Source organism: Salvelinus sp. IW2-2015, linkage group LG15 (assembly GCF_002910315.2).
Source record: "Salvelinus sp. IW2-2015 linkage group LG15, ASM291031v2, whole genome shotgun sequence".
Classification (NCBI taxonomy): Eukaryota; Metazoa; Chordata; class Actinopteri; order Salmoniformes; family Salmonidae; genus Salvelinus; species Salvelinus sp. IW2-2015.
The window spans coordinates 1,549,845-1,553,091 of NC_036855.1; the positions used below are offsets into that span (position 1 = coordinate 1,549,845).

The 3,247-nt window shown below is 43.3% G+C and overlaps 1 protein-coding gene across 1 annotated transcript; it reads left to right on the forward strand.

The window, feature by feature from the left end:
• The first annotated feature begins 340 nt into the window (after positions 1–340).
• Positions 341–2,446, forward strand: LOC111973743 (G-protein coupled receptor-associated protein LMBRD2B). Its single transcript, XM_024001128.3, has 5 exons — positions 341–1,009; positions 1,247–1,353; positions 1,596–1,642; positions 1,905–2,004; positions 2,274–2,446. The coding sequence occupies exons 1-5, from the start codon at positions 816–818 to the stop codon at positions 2,375–2,377; spliced, it is 552 nt and encodes a 183-aa protein (XP_023856896.1). The 5' UTR covers positions 341–815; the 3' UTR covers positions 2,378–2,446.
• The last annotated feature ends 801 nt before the right edge of the window (positions 2,447–3,247 follow it).

Below are 3,247 nucleotides of genomic sequence, written 5' to 3' on the forward strand. Positions count from 1 at the left end.
AGGCTAGTGGGTTCAGACTGGCGCCCAGGCTAGTGGGTTACAGACTGGCGCCCAGGCTAGTGGGTTACAGACTGGCGCCCAGGCTGTGGGTTACAGATGGCGCCAGGCTAGTGGGTTACAGACTGGCGCCCAGGCTAGTGGGTTACAGACTGGCGCCCAGGCTAGTGGGTTACAGATTGGCGCCCAGGCTAGTGGGTTACAGACTGGCGCCCAGGCTAGTGGGTTACAGACTGGCGCCCAGGCTAGTGGGTTACAGACTGGCGCCCAGGCTAGTGGGTTACAGACTGGCGCCCAGGCTAGTGGGTTACAGACTGGCTGGGTGTAAAAAAGCTAAAGTGCAGTAAATTCACTTAGTTACTGCAAATTTCACATTCCATTTTCTCTGAAATGGAACTTAATTGACACTTTGCCACAAGATAAAACAGATACTGCAAAGCCTGATTTTAGTCAAAAGTGTAGTTTCTGCGTTCCCCACAGTGGAGGTGTCATAATACCCATAAAACCTAGCGGTCAAACAGGGAAATGGTTCCAATCGTTTTTCCACCATTAATTTTTCCCATAGGAGATTTTAKAAACACTTAAAATAAGGGCTGTGGGAAAAAGGAATGGTGGAAAAGTGATTGAATTTGACCACTAGGTTTTATGAGTTATGACTCATACTGTGGTAGTCTATAGTGCACTACTTTTGACTAGAGCCCTATGCCCATATAGGGAATACAGTGCCATTTGGGACGCAGACTCGGTCACATGGGCTCTCTCATTGTAAAGGAAAACTAGTCAAGTCGTGAGGAACCCACTTGGCATGCTACTGAATAATGAACATCACCCTACTGGGATTTATTTCATYAGCTAGACTTTCTAGGTATCGGAGCCACCATTTTTCTCTACTCCATCTTTCTTGTGTCTACCAGATCATGGGCTCTATGCGTCTCCTCTCCTTCATAGCAGATGGTTTCTACATCTATTACCCCATGCTCATAGTCCTCCTCTGCATCGCCACCTACTGCAGGTAAGTCTTGTCTGCAGGTCTATTTGACATCCTCTCCAGGGGATTCCCATCATAAGACAACAGGGTCTGTATTGACATTTGTCTCATAGTGGTGATCTAGGATCAGTTTAGAGGTTATATGCTTTAACAATCAATGGATAAATTAATTYAAAAGTCCAGAAATGGAACCCCAGATTGCCTCTTTTAACTAACATATGGCAGTGTGTTTTTCTTCCTCCCCTCCCTGTGTATTTTCAGCCTGGGTACCCGCTGTCTCAACCTCCTGGGGTTCCCACACTATATTAGTCAGAGCGATGACTTGACCTCTGAGCTGGTGGAAGAGGGCAGAGAGCTTATCAGAAGAGGTACTATTGTAGGGTGAAGTTGCCTCTAGACTCCGATCTTGGATCAGTTTTGCATTGGTTGAGGTTAATATTGTGGGAGGGGCAGCTGATCCTAGATCTGTAACTACGGGAAACTTCACCCAGAGCAACAGTTGTACACTCAGCCTGGATGCCATTTGAGAAGCTCTCTTTTTGGAGTCCAGTGTGGATAAGACCAAGTCTGGGACAATGTTGCCACTATCTCTGCTTGTTGTTGTTTGCAGAAAGAAGAAAACGACAGAGAAGCGAGGATGGGGAGAGTCGGAAACGAGTGAGCACGGTCCTTTCTTATTTTGAGTCTTCTCTGAACACTGGAGAAGACCCCGTATCAATGTTTACACCACTGCATTACCAAACTATGAACCATCTGCCAGCTCATTGGGTTCACTGTCTGTGTAAAATGCTCCGGCATGAAGTTTCCTTTAGGTACAGATCTAGGATCAACTTCCCTAATCCTGGATGCAAAAACTGACTCAAGAATGGGCGTCTAGGGTCAACTTAACCCTACACCATGTAAAATAACTGTTTTTCAGGGATGGAGAGAGCGCTATGGAGAACAGCGAAATGTGAGGAGGAACAGAAATGATTATTCCGAGTTAAAGGACAACGACTCTCCCTCAGACAACAGTGACAGTGAGTATGAAGTTTATAATGATCATTTTCAACAGACTTAAAATATTTAATGCTTATGGCATAATGCCTAATGCATTATAGCCGTCAATCAAATGTTATTTTGCGTCTCAAATGGACCACTGTTCCCTATGTAGTGCACTACTTTCCCCCATGGGCCCTGGTCAAAAGTAGTGCACTACTTTCCCCCATGGGCCCTGGTCAAAAGTAGTGCACTACATTGGGAATATGTTGCCATTTGGGACACACCCTTAAATGTGTGTTCTCTTCAGCTGCCCAGTTGACCTGGAGAGAGAGCGGGGATCACACTGGGCTACTTCAGGACGTGGACACCATAAGCCTAGATCCTAGTGATTCTCCAACCCAGAGGTACTAGATCCTAGTGATTCTCCAACCCAGAGGTACTAGATCCTAGTGATTCTCCAACCCAGAGGTACTAGATCCTAGTGATGCAATTTCAGCTTTTCATTTTTTATTAATTGTAAACATTCTAAAAACATAATTCCACTTTGACATTATGTGTATTGTGTGTAGGCCAGTGACACAATTTCAATTTAATCCATTTAAATTCAGACTGTTAACACAACAAAATGTGCAAAAAGTCAAGGGTGTGAATACTTTCTGAAGGCACTGTATATCTTAATGCAAAGCCAAAGTGCAGTATCTACAATCTAAATGTGTGATCCAACTTTCTTGTTGTTTCTGTTTGATCGGAACAGTTTGAGAGTTCTAACTACATTCTAATGTATTTAATGGTGTTATGTAGTTTGTTTTTGAATGTGTATTGTATTAACTCAATAATCTCTCCCCATACGACTATTCATCACGCAGATGTATACTAAATATTGTCTTTGTGCAGCATCTACAATCGAAATGTGTTTATTCAACTTTCTTGTTGTTTTTTCTGTTTGACTTTGTATGGTCATTTATTTGACTTAGGGTCATAGGTCAAATCAATGGTCATGGTTTATATGCATAAAAAGGACTTCATAATCGATGATAGATCAGTGTATCACTTATCTACCTACAACATATTTGGCTGGACAGCAAATACATTTTAAAGACATTTTTCTCAGTTTCATTGTTTGCGTACTTACTGCTCTTTGCCTTTGCATGGAGAGTGAGTAACGGAGTCAAACACGAGAGAGAGAGAGAGAGAGAGAGAGAGAGAGAGAGAGAGAGAGAGAGAGAGATATTGGCAGGATGGACCACATTTACTACTACCATGGAGCCTGATTGAAACCAA